The sequence below is a fragment of the Trachemys scripta genome, chromosome 2 (genome assembly GCF_013100865.1).
Source record: "Trachemys scripta elegans isolate TJP31775 chromosome 2, CAS_Tse_1.0, whole genome shotgun sequence".
Classification (NCBI taxonomy): domain Eukaryota; kingdom Metazoa; phylum Chordata; order Testudines; family Emydidae; genus Trachemys; species Trachemys scripta.
In genome coordinates, this window is record NC_048299.1 from 96,113,779 (window position 1) to 96,132,396 (window position 18,618).

General features: G+C 42.4%; 1 protein-coding gene across 1 annotated transcript in view; it reads left to right on the forward strand.

Moving 5' to 3' along the window:
• Positions 1-18,618, forward strand: part of CNTNAP2 (contactin associated protein 2) — a 1,628,923-nt gene that overhangs the window by 1,597,756 nt on the left and 12,549 nt on the right. Inside the window, exon 22 of the mRNA XM_034761282.1 lies at positions 5,615-5,845. Coding sequence (XP_034617173.1) covers positions 5,615-5,845 — 231 coding nt within the window. The remainder of the gene's footprint in view (positions 1-5,614; positions 5,846-18,618) is intronic.

Below are 18,618 nucleotides of genomic sequence, written 5' to 3' on the forward strand. Positions count from 1 at the left end.
AACTGCAGCCAGTGGGAGCTAAGGGGGCGGCGCTTGCAGGCGCGGGCAGTGAGCATCCCGCAGAGCCGCCTCCACGTGCCTCCGCCTGGGAGCCTGCCTTAAGCCCTGCTGTGCCGCCGACCGGGAGCCACCTGAGGTAAGCGCTGCTCAGCCGGAGCCCGTACCCTGACCCCCCTGACCCAGGTCGGAACCCCCTCCCAGACCCCCACCTCAACCCTCCCCATTACCCTAACTTCCTCCCAGAGCCCGCATCCTGCTCCCCTTCCCACACCCTAACCCCCTACCGCAGCCCCTCACCCCCTCCTGCACCCCAAACCCCTCATCCCCAGCCCCACCTCAGAGCCCACACCCCCAGCCAAAGCCCTCACCCCCTCCTGCACCCCAATCCCCTGCCTCAGCCCGGAGCCCCCTCCCGCACCCTGAACCCCTCATTTCTGATCCCATCCTGGAGCCCTCACCCCCAGCCAGAGCCCTCACCTCCTGCCGCACCCCAACCCCCTCCCTCAGCCCAGTGAAAGTGAGTGAGGGTCGGGGAGAGCGATTGACGGAGGGAGGGCGGCTGGAGTGAATGAGGGGGTGGGGCCTCAGGGCAGGGGGCAGGGCAAGGGTGTTCAGTTTTGTGCAATTACAAAGTTGGCTATCCTATATGTATGACCTAACTTCCTTTTAGAAAAGCATGTTTGTTGCTCACTGTAGTGGAATGTATAGAAGGAGTTAACCTCACACTCAGAGGGTATATCTTATTATTTTATTTTAATTAGTCAAATAATTCTGAAATTTTTCCTAATGACTGCCTTACAGTGGCTTTTCTATCTAAATTGTTAATCCTCCAAAAGGAATTCTGATGTTTGAATTGCAACAGATGATCCGCTGAAATGGCAAAAACAAAATGGATTCAGGGCTTTTTTGTTTTTATTTTTTACCCATTCTGGTTGTTTCAAGCCTTCCTCATCTCTCATTGAAAGGTCTCTACAATAAAGAGTGCAAAACTTATTTCAAAAATACTTGGGCTAAAGGTGTTTTCTCTCATTGTAATGCCCAGACAGATTAAGCAAACTCATCCCTCATTCACTTAGATGGGAAGAGCCTCTGAATTTACAGCAGAACCCTCGGTCAGTATAAAGCAACAAAGAGTCTTGTGGCACCTTACAGATTAACAGATGTATTGGAGCATAAGCTTTCGTAGGTGAATACCCACTTCGTCAGACACATGCTCCAATACATCTATTAGTCTATAAGGTGCCACAGGACTCTTCGTTGCTTTTTAGAGATCCAGACTAACACAGCTACCCCTCTGATACTCGATCAGTATAGAAACAGTACCATTTTCACTCTTGTCATATTTCTATGACAGCTGCATACAAGTATTATTGTAAAAACCAAAGCAATTATTGAGGGTTAAATTCTACTATTTTGCTGATATTTTTTATTTAAAAAAGAATTACTAATTTTTGCTCATTTTAATTACAGGGGAGACACTCTATACAAAAATTACTAAGTGTAATGAAGTCCACAAGGCTCTCCATCTATGGGATTTTAAATTGTTTTTCATTTTGATTCCTTAATCTAGGGAGCTAGCCGTGTAGATTTCTTGTGAATGGTTGAGTGTGATAGGTTTTTGCACTGTAATGGATTCATGCATTGTGCTACAGTCTGGGCCAGCTGCTGTGCAATTGTGGTCTCAATCCCAGATCTGCAGATTTCTAGGTGAAAAGGTTCTTGCTGGCATCTTGCTTCAGGGATATGAAGGGAAACATGACAGGAAAATAAATAAATAGCCTTAGCCAGATGAAGCAAAAAATGCCTTTAGGATGTGATTTTTCAGCAGCTCCCTAAGTGACTTAGGCACAGAAGTCCCATTGAATTCCCATTGACTTTTGTACCTAAATCACTTAGGGGCCTCTGAAAATTCCACCCTTAATACATAAGATAGGCCCAAACTCCCATTGGTTTCACAGGGTATGGACTGCAGGGTCGGGCACACAGGGATATGTAGGTCCTGATTATCAAACTTAACTCACCGATTAGTATCTGTACCTCGTTCCATAAGCAGTCTCCTTGAAATAACTGATTTCTTATGTAGTAAGGTGCTTCCCAATGTGAGTAAGGGCTGCAGAATCCGGCCCTAAAGTGATAAAATTAGTAACATTAATTGGTATGACTTTGTACTAGTTTAACAGCTGAAATTTTTTTTAAAAGGGAATACAGTTGCCTTGTGCATTTCTTTTCTTTTTAAAAAATAATGCAAATCTGTGTCCTAGTTTTTCTCTTTTGTTCTGGGGGAGAAATGGATCTAGTCATGGCAGTGATAACGTAGTTCATTTTATAATGGTTACACTCGTAAAGGAATGTATTTATATAACAGACTCTAATAGAGATGGAAGACAAATACAATAGCCTAACATCAGAGAACATCAGTACAGAGAGCCCCGTAGGACATCCAAAGGAAAAACTTGTGCATAGTTATAGGACAAAAAGGCTTGTTTGATCATTCTTCTTATAATGTGGATGTGATGTGAGACGATTACAAATTTACGAGACATCTTGCACCATTGTGTTATTTGTGGAATTTTTTTTTAACAAAAATGCAGGTCTTTGGCAAAGTGTTTTATTATTTTTAAGTGCTCACTGGAGCCAGTATCTGTCACTGACTCTGCTAATGCAGCACAAATGTATTTGCTTCATCATTTTAGTAGCTTTTTAGCAGCATCATTTCATTTAAGATTTCATTTGAGATTATGTTATTGGTGTTACTGGATTAAGTTCTCCAGGAGCCATATAAATATGAACAAGATGCATTTCTTAAACTGTTCATTACATCATGGTTACAGAATTTAAGTAGAGGAGTGGTTGCAATATAACTTGATTCCTTTTTCTAAAGAAACAAGGATTTCCAATAATAAATTACGTGTATTCTGTAAACTGTTCTATTTCAAGAAGTATTGTATTATAGTGAGGGACACTTTAATATTCAGGGAAGGTATGAATCTTGTCTATTTGAAAGAGTGATAGGGCTTACAGGTAATAAATTTAAATTCACTAACATTGTCTTTGGGATAGCTTCTAGGTGCTACATACAAAATATGTATTTTTTTATTTAAAACAAAATTACTGAAAAACATAATGCTGCAAATGGTTCGGTGAGGTCTTGCATTTGCATTTTGCTTCTAGGAGGGTTGGCTGGAAGAACCAGGTCACTAATATAATTATTGTAATTGACTTAATCTAGTCCTTAACCTGCTTCTAAGCATATGTCCATTTTGTTTCAGATGACAGTCACTGTACAGTGACTGCTCATGAAAAATAGCTGTATTGCCAATGAAGGCTAGATTTGAATTGGCAGAGAAAGAAGGGACCTCTCAGGTGGGTTGGAAAAGGTAAAATGGGAAGCATAAGGCCAATCAGTTCATGTACCAATGGATATAAGACTCTAATGCGAATATGCCATCATATCTCTGTGCCCACCCTTCTTGGATTATAAATTGTTCAGGACAAGTACTCTGTCTGCCTTTGTGTTTGCATCCCAATGTTGTTGGGCCTTTAAGGGCTACACCAATATAAATATACAATGCTCGTTGTTGTTATTTATCATTCCAAATCAAAGAGACACAGGTATAAACTAGGTCTGTGCAAAATGCAGTTGGTTCACCAGGCTGTTCAGTTTTGGTCCATATTCTCTCTTCAGTCATTCCAACCCCACTCCATCTGCGCTCAGAATCTCAAACTGAAACTGCCATATTCTCCCTAGATATAACACTGAAACCAAGAGAAACTGTAAATCACACTCACTTTGATGCAACATCATTATGAATATTAGAGGTAGCATTAATATTTATTGTTTGTATTACAGTAGCACCTACAGGGTCCAGTCAGGGATCAGAGCCTGGTTGTGCTCAAGGCCGGCTCCAGGCACCAGCTTGGCAAGCAGGTGTGGGGTAGCCACTCCGGAGAGGGGCGGCAGGTCCAGCTATTCAGCGGCAATTCGGCAGATGGTCCCTCACTCCGGCTCGGAGCAAAGGACCTTCCACCGAATTGCTTTTTTTTTTTTTTTTTTGGCTGCTTGGGGCGGCCAAAACCCTGGAGCCGGCCCTGGTTGTGCTGTTCTAAAATTGGAGTGAGTAGCACAGCTCAGACCCAGATGTTTCATGTGGTTTGGGTTTTGTTGCAAATGTTTCACACAGCTGGGAGAACTGAATATGAGCCCTATTTTTTGTTGTTATTGTTGTTTTATTTTAGTTTTCTTGCCTGCTTTATATATATACTGTCTTATGCTATCTCTAACCAGCTCCTTTATTGAGCATGTTAACACTGTTCTTTAATTGTCTGAAATGGTCGCTGTTGAACAGCCTGAGGTGTTTCCTTTTCTCCATCCCTACAAATAAAATCCTACACCACTGAAGTCAATGGGAGTTTTGCCACTGACTTCACTCAGGCCAGAATTTCAACCCTAGTCACTGCTGACCTAGGCAATGAGACCCCGGAAAAAATAAATTGAAGCTGAAATGCGCATATGACCACTCTTTCAATGGCTCCAGATTAATGCATCAATTCTGTCATGTTGCATTTTTATTTACTCTGCATGATCAAGAAGAAAATGAAATTGAATTCTTCTCTGCAATGAAAATGGAATGTTTGGAGTTGTAGTAATGGCTTGTAATGTTAATCTACTCTCTAATACTACTGATACAGAATACCAATATTGTTACTACAGTGCTTATGTACTGTGAAAAGTCACTCTCACCTAAACAGCATGTTCTGCCAGAAATGAAGGGCATGTGCTAAATGTTTTGTAGGTATTGTTTTAGGGTTTTTTACCAAATCTTTTGGAAGTAGGAAGGTCAAGAGGACCTAATGGAGCGCTACAATCTGTGCCCAAATTCAGCTTAACATCTTGAATATTAATCCACAGCAGCAAGATGTAATATGTCTGACTTCCAAAATGCCTTTGGTGGATGTAAACTCTGGTACAAGAGTGAGTGTGTGAGAACATATAGCTTTCTTTGAGTCTTTAACAATAGTATGGAGAATTTGCTGTTTCCTGGCAGATGCATTCATGCAGTTTCTTCAGAATTTCTAATGACAGGGAGGAACTAGAGAGGATATTTCCCACCTTAGACCAAGGGAGCTCTTGATCTTTCTAAAAAGCAAATGGGGAGAGAAGCACAGAAAGCAATGACAGTTAATGGCAAATACAAATGGGTAACGATGATGTCTGTGGGGGGCTGTCAAAGGGGGAACTGAAGAGAGACAGGCCAGAATAAATGAAAGGAAACAGTCACAGCAGCAGTTTCACACGAGTGAAAAGAGAAACTGACTGGAAGAGTCCTCAGAGCTACTCCTTTGTTTTCATTTCTTATTTGGAGAAGAGTTTTTTGCACCTTGTGTTGATCCCTCCCACTCACCTTTCTCATTTTAATGTTAGAACAGTTGTGTCGCCAAGTGATGTCAAAGCCTGAAGATTCCCACTTTAATCAGTACTGCAGTGTAGAGAAACCTGCAAGGTCTGAAATGTGAGGGCTTTCCTGAGAGTGGGTGTTTAAAACCACAGCTGTTGAGCTGCACTGTTTCCAACCCGGTCAATTGCACTGACAAGTCTATTCTCTCTCTTTCTTAGAAACTGGGAAGATCGACCAAGATATCTATCAATACAATACACCAGGATTCACTGGCTGCCTATCTAGAGTGCAGTTCAACCAGATTGCCCCACTAAAGGCAGCCCTGAGACCTACCAACACCTCCTCTCACGTCCACGTTCAAGGGGAACTAGTGGAATCCAACTGCGGAGCCTCTCCACTGACCATCCCACCAATGTCTGCGGCCACTGACCCCTGGCATTTAGATTCAGGTAAGGTGTGGACTGACTGCGAGGAGAAGCAGTTGAGCATTTAAAACTAAATGGAAAAATCTATCCTGGATGAATTTTACAAAGGTGACTACAATGAGGGATGCAAAATCAGAAGGAAAAAGAAAGGGATTTATCATTGGCTTTAAAATCATGAGTAAGGTGTGGAGAAATATTGATGGATGTGCCCTATGGTGGGCAGGAGTACATATTTATGTCTGTCTTTCCCTCTAGCATCCTTATATTATCAGTTCAGATGAGAAAGAATCCACCCTTCATTGCATCCAGCATATACAGTCTATACAATACACATTTTGTATGTATATTTGTGCTGTTTGTTTGTTTGGTTTTTTTTTGTTTTGTTTTGGGTTTTTTTTTTGCATTTTAATCACTTTAGATAATGAAGCTTCACTGGTCTGTTTCATGCTGGTTTATAGTCTGTTTTGCTTTCTGATTCTTATATACCAGCAAAGTGAGTCTTTGGCCTTATAACACTGCAGATGGATGTTAAATTTCAATGGCATTATAGCAGTTCTTAAAACATTGCGATTCATGTTCTGTTTTGCATAAATCTTGTGGTGTTTAAATCATGTGCCTAAAACTAGCTGCTATGGTCCCACTTTCCTTGGAGTACTGGTTATTTTACATGCAAGTATTGACAAACAGGTTGTTCGCAGCACTGGTTTGTGCTGATAAATGAATACATTCTATTGTGTAGCCCCATCCAAAGAGTATCTAATTTTAAGAGCAAATATGTTTATAAACTGCAAATTTCTTTTCCACCCTTGCAGTGTCTGCTTTCCCTAGGCCATTTTGAATGAGAAATCCCATTAGCCAGCACCACATTCATCTCAGGTTGAAAATGCTGGGAAACCAAAACAATTTGCTGATCCTAGCAGGTGCATCCTGCTCTCTGACTGGCTGTTACCAACAGCCTTTGAAAGTACACAGTGCGCCTGACTTTAGAATAAGTGGTTTATCTTTCAGCTCCCCAGGCTTCAGATAAAATATGTAACAAATTGGTTCATTCCATTCCCTTCAGAGTTACGCAATCCAGGCCTACAGTGACGTCTGCCCAGAGCTGCAAACCTAATGCTGATTTCACTTACACCAGTGTAAATCACGAGTTAGGCTTTTCAAGTTATGGGAGTTACATTGCGGTCAAGCCAGTGTAGGTGAGATCAGAATCAGGTCCCTGGTGTTTTTATACCTAATTATCTCTCTTGATCAATTGGTTTGTGGCTTTATCCATCTGTCAGTCTTAGTGCCAGGGCCTGGTAAGTATACCAGCTTCAAAAAACCATAGGCTCACGTCGTGGCTCCTTGCAGAAAAAGTCTGTGGGGACTGGGAAATTCTAAGGATCTTTGCTGAGTTTACTTTGAATTTTTCTTCTGTCAAGGAAGGGGAGTTTTATGAGGCTATATTAACTTCTGAACAGATTTCCCCAGGGGCTAGGGAGGAGGGAGGATGTCCCACCCTTCACCCTCTGTGACCGGGGTCCCAACGGGGGGTCAGCTGAGGTTATCCAATTAGGGTGAACTGCAAAGAATGGGGCAGACAAACCCCAAAGCTGGTGGATAATTCAATATTTAGATGTACCAAGCTAGCACTAAACAGCTTCTATTATACCTTGCTGGTTATTCAGAAATCCAAACAACACCATTCCCTTGAAGTAACCCAGCCTCAGACCTCCATCCAGGTATCCAAGTCAAATATGATGAAGATTTCTGAAAATCTTATTTCATCATATAAAAGAAAAGGTTCTACCAATCCCAAAGGATCGGACACATTACCTCCCAGGTTATTGAATATTCCAGAGCTTACCCAAATACACGCATATAGCCAATTCTTATTAACTAAACTAAAATGTATTAAAAAAGAAAAGGGAGAGAGTATGGTTAAAAGATCAATATACATACAGACATGAGTTCAATTCTTGAGGTTCAGATTCATAGCAGAGATGGTGAGCTTTGTAGTTGCAAAGAGTTCTTTTAGAATTTAGTTCATAGGTTATAGTCCAACGTCCAATATCATATCCCGGGTGTACCAGCTTACCTGGGATCTTATCTTGCAACTCAAACATCCCCTGGTGAAGTTTAAGCAGATCTGAGATCAAAAAGGATCAGGTCCCAAGGATCTTTTATACAATTTCAGGTCTCCTTTGACAAGTTGGAGCCCCTCAGGGAACAATAGGCCCTTATTTACTAAGCATTGTCGCTAATTATTCACACAGATTAACATACGGCAGTCTATCACCGGTACTTAGCTATACGAATTATCATATGACAATTGCCTGCTCCTCCACGATACAGACTAACACGGCTGCTACTTTGAAACCATTCACCGATGATTTGCTATACATTTCAAAGAGAGATGAATACAGAGATATCCCGTGTTTACACTTCATTTAAATGCTAGGATGTTCTTTTAATCTTTGAATTATCAGAATACAGCATAGACAGGGACCATTGATTACATTGTTAACCACTACCCATACATATGTAAATACACAAAAACACAAAGGTTATTTCCCCACCTGTCTTTAAGGTTTGAATTTGAATCATTTATTTTGCAGCCTTTCTGGCCATGCGTCACACCCTCCAACATTGTGGATCCCCAGTCCAGCCAATGGGATGTTGGCAGCTTCATGGTAGAGTGACGACCATATAATGACACATGCCCTCCATACAGCCAACTTTTTGTAACATTTCAGCCCATCTCCTTCACCTTGTACCATGTAAGAAGGGAGCATAAAGCCATTAGTTTTATTAATTGTTCCTCATAAGTTCTCTTATCCTGTTGCTCATCTTCTCTGAAATCATCCAATCAACTGGTGCCTGAAGATTATGCCTCATGCCCCCATTTCAATCTAGTGTACTTACAAAATCACCTTCCTATGCTTTTTAAATAAAAGGGTCCTTTTGTGAAGGGCATATGGAATCCTTCCGCCAGCCCCAGTTTAACTTATTGAAAATAAACTAGTGCAGTTGGACTTCTATAACTAAAGGAATTTTTTCCTACAAAGAAAGTTCACTACATGTGGAGTTTTGTCATAGCTGAAGAAGGACTACCTGGCAAGAGACCCTCATTGTCCACTCAGGAGTAACGGCAGGGCTTTTCTTAACACATTCATTTGGAAGCTGGAATGAAAGGGGGCCTGGCCTCATTCTCAGCGGGGAGCAGCAGCATCAAGGTTGGGAGCCAGAGATTTCTCCTCATTTTTCTTCCATTGCTCAGTGAGAGTAGAGGGGGCGGTTAAACTCACTTGACACTTCTCTGATAAATAACTGCTACATACAAAGGGGAGAAACAAAGTGAAGCCCTACCAATTATAGTGGAGTGAAACTCCACAGTGAGTAGAATGTAGTGTCAAAGTGACAGGAGTGAAAGGTCGTTGAGTGATTCCTGACTTATACTTCACTCCACTGTGGTGCAGAACAGGTACCCTCTCTCGGGTCCCGTTCATACAGGGAAACTAGTGTAGTTTCACTGTCAAAGACGTGAAGTGAGGTGAGGGAGGTGGGTGCAGTGACACTCCTCCTCCCCCGTCAATGTTAATTAAGAACAACTTAGTCCTTGTACAGGATCTCTGCTGGTCTAAAGAAGTTGGCTGTTTAACTCCAAGAAAAGATAGAGTCATAGAGTTTAAGGCCAGAAGGGACCATCAGATCATTGTCTGAATTCCTGTATATCACAAGCCACAAACACCACCCAGCACCCACATACTAAGCCTAGAGGTGAATTAGGGGTTTGTGGGGGCCTGGGCCAGAGCAAGTGGGGGCCCTTCCTACCCTTTCCACCTGCAGTCCTCCCTGTCCCCCCACCCACCCAGGGCTCCTTCTGGGGAGCGGGAGCAGGGCACGGGGGCTTCCCCCGCTCCCCGGCAAGAGCATCAGGTGGGTGGGCAGAGTGGGGCAAGCCCCCGTGCCCCAACCCCGCTCCCCAGCAGGACCACCAGGTGGGCGGGTGGGGGAAGAGTGCATTGAGGTGCGGGGGTGCCCCAATTGGCCTGGGCCCCTGGGCGTGGGCCTTGTTGGCCCAGTGGCTAATCTGCCACTGACTAAGCCCAACAACTACAGTTAGACCACAGTATTACAGCCCATGGGAAACTAGACTGTTGTGTACCACAGACAAAGAATAGGAGGGGCTGAGGTGCACCAATGCCCGAGGCTCCTGCAGTGGCATGGAAATAATTAAGTGAGAGATACCCAAATAATCCTGGTAAGGGACCCGCACCCACACACTGCAGAGGAAGGTGAAAAGTCCCCAAGGTCACTGCCAATCTGACCGTATTGTAGACAATATGACTTTGGACTCACACACGTGATATTAATAAATGATACATGAACAACACAAGTTGATAGTTTGCACACTGGGGGGTTTTAGTTTGAGAGAATTCCCAAACCATCCAAAATTTGCATACCAAAGGCTTTTCTAGTGTGAAGTGTGGGGGGAAAGTACATGAAAAATTAGAGGTATGAAATAAGACCGCCCTTTGGTTCCAGAACTGGAAGATGTACTTCAATTCTTAGTGTAAATTTCCTTAGGCACTAAATTGGATAGGAGGACAATGACAATGGCCCTTTGAAAGTCGCAGATTTAAATCCTGCTGTGCTAAAGGGAAAGGCAGTTGGAATATAGTCAGCTCCCACCCTCTCACACTGAAATGGCTGCAAAGAACATGTCTTGTGAAGTAACTGAACAGTAACCGCCTCTGTGGTTGCTAGGTAGCCTTCAGCTACATCTATTCAGATTTATTATGATTTCACCCACACAGTTTAGTTGCACTTTAGATACAGCAATGTCAAAATCTTGGTGCTGGATGACTGAAGCCAAAACCCCAACCTAGGTCCCCAAAGTTAGACTCATAAATCGATATATAGGTTCCTAAATCAGTGGCATATTACCAGAGGTGCTGAGCACAGTTCACATTGAAATGAAGCTACTGTACATCTGTGTTGTTGCTAGATCTTGGATAAGGTCTCTCAAGTAAAGGAATAGATCACACTGGTTAGTTAACTGTGCTAAAACAGATGTTGCTGCAAAAATAATTCAAGATGGATGGATATTGCAAGAAGTAGCTCCCTTTCTGACTCTATGTCCTGCCAGTGCTACAGGAATCGTGCTAATCATTACCTACCAGCAGAGATCCCCTGGAGAGACAAGAAGAACACTATGATGGGTGCTATCATTGGTGTCATAGCAGAGATGTGTGTGTGCATGTTGTACTCCTGGGGGAATTCTGTGCCACTGCATGCACACAGAATTCATGTCCGCTGCAGATTTCTTTGCTTCCATGCAGAAAAATGACTTTGTAACAGAAAAGCAAAGCATGTCATTTCGGGCACCCGGAACAGCCAGCAGAGAGTAAATCACTGTGGGAGGACAGGGCTGAGGATACCCCAGATGCTGCCAGGTCAGACCCACTGGGGCCAGTCAGAACCATCTCCCATCTGCCCAACCCCTGTGCATCAAGATCCCTGCCTGCGTACCCATACGGCCCCTCCCCCCACTAAGCCCTTCCACACTTGAATCCTGCCCTGCTGAGCCTGCCTTTCCACACTTAGTGTGCCTGGCATGGAGGGGCAGAGCCCCCAGTGTTTCTGGGGCACCCAACCCTTGCGCAGTGTCAGGGTCAGGTGAAGCCTCACCACCAAGTTCATGTCCCAGGGGATTGCTGCAGGGTAATCTCCCACCTCCGTGCAGCCAGTGGCCTCTGCTCCCCACTGCAATACTGGAGCCTCCACATTTATTGATTGACAAATAAAATTTACAGAATTTTGCAGAATTTTTAATGTTCTGGCACAGAATTCCCTCAGGAGTAATGTTGAGGAGGGGAGTGAGCAGCAGGGGTTCACCAGTCAAATAATATGAGACCACCTGATAGCGCTAGCAATATAATCCCAGAGCTACCGTGAAAAACAAGTGCTACATATTAGCTTAAGATGAAGTTTTCGAACTTGGATGCCCACAGTTAGGTCTCAATCCATTTCTAAGCAGGCAGGTGTCCATACCATAACTACTACTAATTAGCTCTCAGGTTGGCAGCCATAGAGACAAAAGTAGAATGTGCCCTAGAGACCTAGAAGTGGTTCCTGTGAGTCAGGTTTGACACACATTGGTGGGGAGGCATGCACTGCCATTGCCTGTGCTACACACAGGACTTCAGTCTCTAAGGCTATCATTCTTGCACTTGTACTTGGCACTGAATTCACATACATTTGGAATTAATACAATCAGCATTTTTATTTCCTTCTGGATTCATTGCCAGAGTTAAAATGCTGCTTCTCCCCCCTTTCTGGCACTTTGCCATACTATTGAACAACTTTATCTTAAAGCATTATCTTGTTTAGCTTGCTGATTATTTTTATAATGCATAGTCTTTCACTGTTGCCATGGTGACTCTTACTGGTGATGATGAAGCGGTGAAATTCAACAAGTCATTCTCCACTGTAGTCTGACTTACTAGGGGTAAAGACGAATGAAACCAATGCAAAGCAGCAGTACAATTCCCCTTCTACAAAACCCCCATTAATTCTCAGCTCACAAGAATTAATCAAGTAGATTTGATTTTAAAATGGACATTTAATAATTAGTCAAAACGTAGTCTAACCTTTTGTGGTATTTTGGAATACAAAGTATAAAAAGGACAAAGTATTGCGATTGTAGAAATTACCTTCTATATGTATTGTGCATTTAAAATAACGTTGTTTACAATTTTACAAGTGTATTTAACCATAATTAGCTTGCATCTTAAAATGTAATGTCACAGAAGATGGAAAAGCTACAAAGGGGTAATTTCTGGTTTATTTGGTACTGAAGGTATTTTTTAAATCTGTCTAAATGCGGATTAACTAGAGTGGATGTCTTCAGTAATTTTAAAAAAAACAGTTTAATAAATAATAAATGTGTTAATTTGGCAGTGGTACTGTGTGACTTGAGAATTGCAAATGTAATGCCTATATTTAAGATATGGAGGGAGATGATCTAGGCAACTGCAGACAGACACATTTACCTGACCCCAGTAGTGTGCAACACGTTAAAACAAATTTGAAGGAAAGAATAATTAAAGACATGAAGATAAATGGAACATGGATTTACCAAAGGTAGATCGTGCCAGACTAAGCTGATATCTTAGATAAGAGAGTTGATTTCTTAGATTAGGTCTATTGCATTCCCCTTGTCTATGTGGATGTCAGTAAAGCATTTGACACAATACCATGTGGGAAATTACATGTGGTTTGTGACAGGTTGCCACCACCCCCCCTTTGGGGTGCCACCTGATATACTGGGGTCCCACTGAGCCTGCCCATTCCAGCAGCCTGGGCTCCCTCACCCTGTCCTGCTGTGCCAGGCTCCCAAGCCTCCTCCAGCACACACACAGGTAGGGACACACCCAGCTGCAGAAAGATACACAGACACTGAGATCAGCTCTGTGTGGGAAGACTCAGCTCGGGGATTGCCCAGCACTCAAGTGTACACGTCCTTTGGGATGCAATCCCAAATTTATATTGTCTTGCGCTACATAGAGGTCTATACAGCGTAAGCTCATGAAATCCGTCCCCTCTCTCAATGTGGAGGAAGTTATGCACAGCTTCCCCCCCACCTCAGTTATGAATTACACAAACTTATTTTAGAATAAACAAAAAACAAGGTAGATTTTAAGTGATTATAATGGATAGCAAACAGATCAAAGCAGATTACTGAGCAAATAAAACAAAACACACAACCTAAACTTAATACACTAAGTTAACTGGTTAATAGTAGCAAATTCTCTCCCTAATTATTGTTTTATGCAGCTTGCAGTTTCTCAAAGGTAAACTGCACTGCTTGCAGCTTAAATCTTCAGGTATGCCTTTCACAGGCTAGACCTTTCTCACCTGGGCTCAGCCCCTACCTCCCTCCCTTCCCCCGCCCCTACTTAGTTCCTTTGTTTCTTGTTTCTTTAGGAGTTTTCATCAGTCTTCCTTCTTGGGCAGGGAGGCTTTGGAGAAGAACCAAGATTAACTCACTCCTCAGCCTTAGATAGGATTTGCATATGGCAGGAATCCTTTATTTCCCAGTTTGACTCCCACCCCCTTTTAATGGAAAAACACTAGAAGTCGAAGAGGGTGTCCAGTACAAGGTTACATGATCAGCTGACCCTGCAGTGTCAAAGCAGCATCCCAGAAAACTTCTCAGAAAGGAGGGAGATTAGCATCTTCAAAGACTTCCCTCTAAATGGCCCATCCGGGCTGTTTGCATACTGTCTGGTGGGTGTTCTCCAGATGAAAACACAGTTGTAATTGTTACATAGTGTGACAAAGTTCCTCCTTTATCTTGGTGGGTCCTGCGCTTATTGGCAGATTTTCTTGCCTCAGAGATTCACCATGTGGGTTGGGGAACAGCCCATAGGCCTTCCCCTCTGAAAGAACCCACAGTCCAGGTCAATTGGGAGGTTTGGGGGGAACCCGGGCCCGCCCTCTACTCCAGGTTCCAGCCCAGGGCCCTGTGGACTGCAGCTGTCTATAGTGCCTCCTGTAACAGCTGCATGACAGCTACAACTCCCTGGGCTACTTCCCCATGGCCTCCAAACACCTTCCTTATTCTCACCACAGCACCTTCCTCCTGGTGTCTGATAACGCTTGTGCTCCTCAATCCTCCAGCAGCACACCCTCTCCCTCTCAGCTCCTTGCGCCTCTTGCTGCTAACTCCTCACATTCATACCACAAACTGAAGTGAGCTCCTTTTAAAACCCAGGTGCCCTGATTAGCCTGCCTTAATTGATTCTAGCAGCTTCTTCTTAATTGGCCGCAGGTGTCCTAATTAGCCTGCCTGCCTTAACTGGTTCTAGCAGGTTCCTGATTACTTTAGTGCAGCCCCTGCTCTGGTCACTCAGGGAACAGAAAACTAATCATCCAGTGACCAGTATATTTGCCCTCTACCAGACTCCTGTACCCCACTGGTCTGGGTCTGTCACAATAGTTAATATACCTACCTTCAGATATAGAAATGCATACACATTGGATAATCATATTCAGTAAATCATAACCTTTCCATCGATATCTCACATGACCTACCCATCTTGCAAAAAATACATCTTAGTTATGCCATATTCATATCATACGCATATTTCTGTGAAGAATATGGGACATAATGGCACATGGTTAACTCATCATTTTACGTTAAACCTTTCACTAGGGATGATGCGACTAATATATCAGCACTGTGGCTGTTTTGAACAAAGACGTTTATCTCCTTCCTGAGCAGCGTTAGAGGTTGTCAGTGAGTAAGGCTAATTGGGCTTCTAAGGTTCTTTTCAGTGACCATTAGCCCTCCCACATGTTAGTAGACAGAGCAATTGTCTTGTGACAGGAACTATCTCAGAAATGCTGTTCAAGAATGCACCAGTTTAAAAAGCAGCTGAGGTACTGAATAGCTGCTGCTTTTAGTATATTATATTCTCTTTGTCCCTGTATGTTTGGATCATGAAGGCAGAGGAACCCAAGCATTATTAGCTGCAGATACTATTTCTAATTTCAAACTATCTTGGGCGGTGGATGCAGTATATGGAGCATCTCCCAATTGCAGACCTCTTGGAGAATAGCACACTAAAGGGGTGATCCTCATTTGTAATGGTGCTTCCAACAGCACAATAGAGAGCTCGATAACAGATGACATAAGAAGCTGTTCTCATCATCTTCTTCAGAGGAAAGCAACAGATGATTCTTTCCTACAAATCCCTATCTGTAGTGACAGATGAATTAGAAGAAAAGAATCAGTCATCTTTATTCATGATGGGCCTCTCCATTTCCAAACTTGACCTCTGAAGACACAAAAAGTGCAGATCCAGAAAGTGTTTAGAGGATAAAAGGCTTAGTACAGTGGCATGCTTGGCATCTGTACTGAGAATGAGGCCACATTTTTAAACTACTACATGGTTTCTGGGCACTGAACAGTATTTTTTTAAAATGAACATGCTTGTTGATCATTGCTGGCAACGCAGTACTCACTGACATTAAGCTATAAGCTAGACTCAACATTGCCCACTCATGCAAAGATTTGAAAAAGCCCCTACATCATGCCCTTAAGGCCAACAGAGTCAGCCTCTGGCAGGCCACTTGAGAAGTGAATTCCAGAGCCAGGGGATCTATGATGAGAATGACCCACCTTCAGCCGCCAGATTTACATACCTAAGGAGTATCCGCAGAAATGTCCAAGTTTGATTTCTGGTGCATTTGCTAACAGGGAAGAGGTGATTTTCTTGGGTAGCTAGGACCCAAACCAAGCAAATCTTTAGCTCAGCTGTTCATCATCAACACTGCAAATTAATATTAATAGGTAATAGGTCTTAAGATGTAACTGTTTATATTTTTCTCATCCCTAAGGAGCAAGGAGACAAACTAAGGATAGTGTCTGTCTTAGATTTGGCAACATCAGTGCTTGCGCCTTAAATTCTTAATTATGGTGCTAGAATGTGCTGTAATCGCTACTGATGGAGAGTTAAAAATGGACCCTTCGCTCTTGCCTGGTTCTCTTTCACAATTATGCACGTTTTTCTTCTCCTAAAAGATATAATCAGAGTCTGTAGTTCCTGACACTTCATCAGATGCACCAGCCAGTTGATGTTTAGCTACCTTCCGAATCCAAACCGAGACATCGTTTTGGTACTTGCTAAGAGACCCACGCGTTTGTAGCTATTTCGTATAGTACTGAGTAGAATGTTAATCATGCAGTCTAGGAATAAGAAAATTAGTAGATTAGTTTAAAAAGAGAGCCACTGTCACCTCTGCTAAGACCGTATTTATTTTACAAGTATTATCAATAACTAGGAATCCTGTTAAGGGAAATTATTAAACAATGGAGAGGGAGGAATTTTGATATCCAAATTCTTGGCTCCACTACCTTTGGCTCTCTGTCCAGAGACTAAAGATAATTTAGTGAACTAGCATAAACACTCTGAAGCTGAAGGCCAAGGTTGGTGCCTTTACAGTTTCAAGTTTAAATTTATATTTTGACTCTGAATATTGAAGCTCTCTTCTTTGCTCCTACCTCATGCCACATCCTCCATACAAAAGTTTGGTTTTTTTTGTTTTGTCTCTTTTTTTCATAAAATTAACGGACACATCACATGTATAGGGCCTGATTCTGCTCTCATTAAAATCAGCCACAAAATCCTCATTGACCTCAGCAGCGGCAGGATTGCGCCCACCATTTTTGATAATTACAACTATAGGAGCTACAAATTATAGGCACATTAATGTACAAATTGGGAATATAGCAGTTGCTATTTTTCAAAGCTTCTCAGTTTACAAATACATTAGTTTAAAAGCCATTCCCCTCAAGACTCATCACCACAGGCTTCATCTTTCTACCGAGAGAGGTGTAATGGCATTACACGTCTCGGTATCCAAAACCTTTAATGTGACAGCATAGAGTAGCAAGGGTCTCCAAAATGTGTATCAAAGGGACAATAATCAAACAGTCTTTATTGCTCAGATGTATGTATGTGTGTGTGAGTGCAGAAAGAGATACAAATAACTTGAACCAGGGCCCTATTTAGCTCACAAGATACAGTCTCTTCAAGGCAGACTTTCCCCACTGCAAACCAGACTTTCCCCACTGCATGGGTTAGAGTCAACATGTTGCTTGCAGGGTAGGTGACCCATGTAAATGAGTTTCCCAACCCTGAACCCTATTCTTAGTCCTTTCCCGTCCTTGCAGGGTATATGTAGAGAGGACTGGGACTATTTCCACCCTAGGGCTATTTTGTAACCTCCTTCCATGACTCCAACAGAGAGAGGAGAAGGGAGTCAAAATCCTTCCCAGATGCCATTGTAAAATGAAACAAGACAGAAACCCTGTCTTTGGAGGTTTACACGCCTACACACGCTTTCCATAAAGACAATTTTTCCTGGTCCCAAGGCAGTTTTTTATAGGTTTCCCTTTGGGTCCATTAGCAATGCTTAGATATCTACAGCTAGGCTTTGATCAGCACTTAACTCTACAGTTCCTTTGAGAGCACCAGAGCGTTTCATATTCTACATTAATTATAAAAGGAAGTATTTGTTTTCCTTCCTTAACAGGTGAAATGTAAGAACTGTTCATGAAATTTTCATTAAGGTAATAGCTTAGGCCGGCGTGACTAATATATCATCAGTTCTTGTCTGAAGTCCTAGTGAGGCACCCAGTGACATGCAGATGTGTCTACTGAGAAGTAAAAAGATAAATGGGTCCAGGCTTTTGAGTGATGTAATATACTGCAGATCAGTTTGGAACTTTGATAACAGTAAATATTCAAAACACTACATCTAAATCTAAACGTATCTAAAATTTGAACAGTTAACAGATAAATGCAGCCCTATATGATGTAATCCTGCAGTATGTTACCATTCTTATACCTAAAATGTAGTGATCTGAATAAGGAAGAAAATCATGCATCATGGAACCTTTAATTTTGAAATGAAAATTATATTGGTCTTGATTCTCCACTGCCTTGCACTTGCACAATCAAAGCATGTAAAATGCTGTCATTGGGAAATGATAATGCAAAGTGCAAGGCAGTGCAGAATCAAATTCATTGGCTCATCTAATCCATCCCTGTTCCCAGTGCAGGATTATTCTCCATGTTTTCTCGTGTATTGTCCAGTATAGTTTTTTAATTGTCTCCAAGGATGCAGGTTTCATTGGAAGACTGTGTCCTTCCACTCTTCCCTAGGAAGATTTTTCCTTAGTCACCATAAAAATTACACACAATTTTTATACACCTATCACATGGGGTGACCAGATGTCCCGA